The 1,477-nt window shown below is 38.1% G+C and overlaps 1 protein-coding gene across 1 annotated transcript in view; it reads left to right on the top strand.

Annotated features, from left to right (window-relative positions):
* LOC132178450 (nucleobase-ascorbate transporter 6-like) overlaps positions 1–1,090 on the top strand; it is a 2,521-nt gene extending 1,431 nt beyond the window's left edge. The window contains exons 2-5 of the mRNA XM_059590888.1: positions 91–182; positions 264–341; positions 427–587; positions 702–1,090. Of these exons, the coding sequence (XP_059446871.1) occupies positions 91–182; positions 264–341; positions 427–587; positions 702–920 (550 nt within the window). The 3' untranslated portion in view covers positions 921–1,090. The remainder of the gene's footprint in view (positions 1–90; positions 183–263; positions 342–426; positions 588–701) is intronic.
* The last annotated feature ends 387 nt before the right edge of the window (positions 1,091–1,477 follow it).

Raw genomic sequence — 1,477 nt, forward strand, 5'->3', positions numbered from 1 at the left:
TTCTTGTTCAAAATCACCACATACATAGAAATATTCTGATTTATCAATACTCAGCTAACTTTTTTTCTACTGTTCTTCATTATACTCTAGTGAAAATGCAGGTTTGTTAGCATTGACTCGTGTCGGCAGCCGAAGGGTTGTCCAAATATCAGCTGGATTCATGATCTTCTTTTCCATCCTTGGTAAATGATTCATGTAATAGATTCACACTTAATCCCTCTCTCCTTGTTGAAAGTATGCATCTGACAAACGTGGCTCTCCAGGAAAATTCGGAGCCGTCTTCGCTTCAATCCCAGCACCAATCATTGGAGCTTTATACTGCCTGTTCTTTGCTTATGTGGGTAGGTGTTATTATTAACTTATATCATAATAGTTCAATTCCTCAAGGTTGGTTTGCTGAACATTTTTCATATTACACATGAACAGGTTCAGCAGGCCTCAGTTTTCTTCAGTTTTGCAATTTAAACAGCTTCAGAACAAAGTTCGTATTAGGCTTCTCAGTTTTCATGGGCTTATCAATACCTCAATACTTCAATGAGTACACAGTTGTCAACGGCTATGGTCCTGTCCACACAAGAGCAAGATGGGTACATACATACATGGCTTCTTCTTCTTCTTCTTCTTCTACTTCTTCTTCTTTTCCTTCATTGTGTCAAGTTATTGAGGGGTTTAATCAAATTTCTCTTCTTCTTTTTTGGCAGTTCAACGATATGATCAATGTACCCTTCTCATCGGAACCATTTGTTGCTGGTTTATTGGCTCTGTTCTTGGACTTCACACTGCACCAGAAAGACAGCCAAACCAGGAGAGACAGAGGCATGCATTGGTGGGATAGGTTCCGGTCTTTCAAGACCGACACAAGAAGCGAGGAATTCTATTCTCTGCCCTTTAACCTGAACAAGTTTTTCCCTTCTGTTTGATCTCTGGGAAATGTAGCTTTGAAGTTGTGTGACCAAGTTATGTCCTACTCCTATGTATCTTGTTGTGGGCATCACATTCTGTAACAAGGATTGCATTTCTTCTTCCTTAATCGTTAAATTGTTATAACGCTGTAAATCAACTTAGTAGTATGAATATCTTTTTCTTCGCAGGACTTTGAGCAATCTTCTCTTTAGTTTAGTTATGCTTCCCTTGTGTATTATCTGCTAGGAGAGAATACCCCTCTCTGAGTTTCTATTCATGGGTTATGTCTAGGGCTGCATACAAATGAAACCAATCTCAAACGGGCTCTGGTTAGCCCGGCTTATTCAATAAGTAGTTTGGGGATAATATTATGCTCAATTATTAAATAAGGCATACTTGTAAAAGCTTTGCTCGACTCGTTAACGCTTAAGCATAGCTCGTTAGCTAATAGGTTTGTATATGTTAACTATAGTTAATTATATATATATATCAATCAAAGATCGTTATTTTTCTTTCCTTTTTTGATCAATCAGATGTTTTGGTGTATGCTCAATAGGATCTGTTGGTGCCTTGG

This window comes from Corylus avellana, chromosome ca4 (genome assembly GCF_901000735.1).
Source record: "Corylus avellana chromosome ca4, CavTom2PMs-1.0".
NCBI classification, from domain to species: domain Eukaryota; kingdom Viridiplantae; phylum Streptophyta; class Magnoliopsida; order Fagales; family Betulaceae; genus Corylus; species Corylus avellana.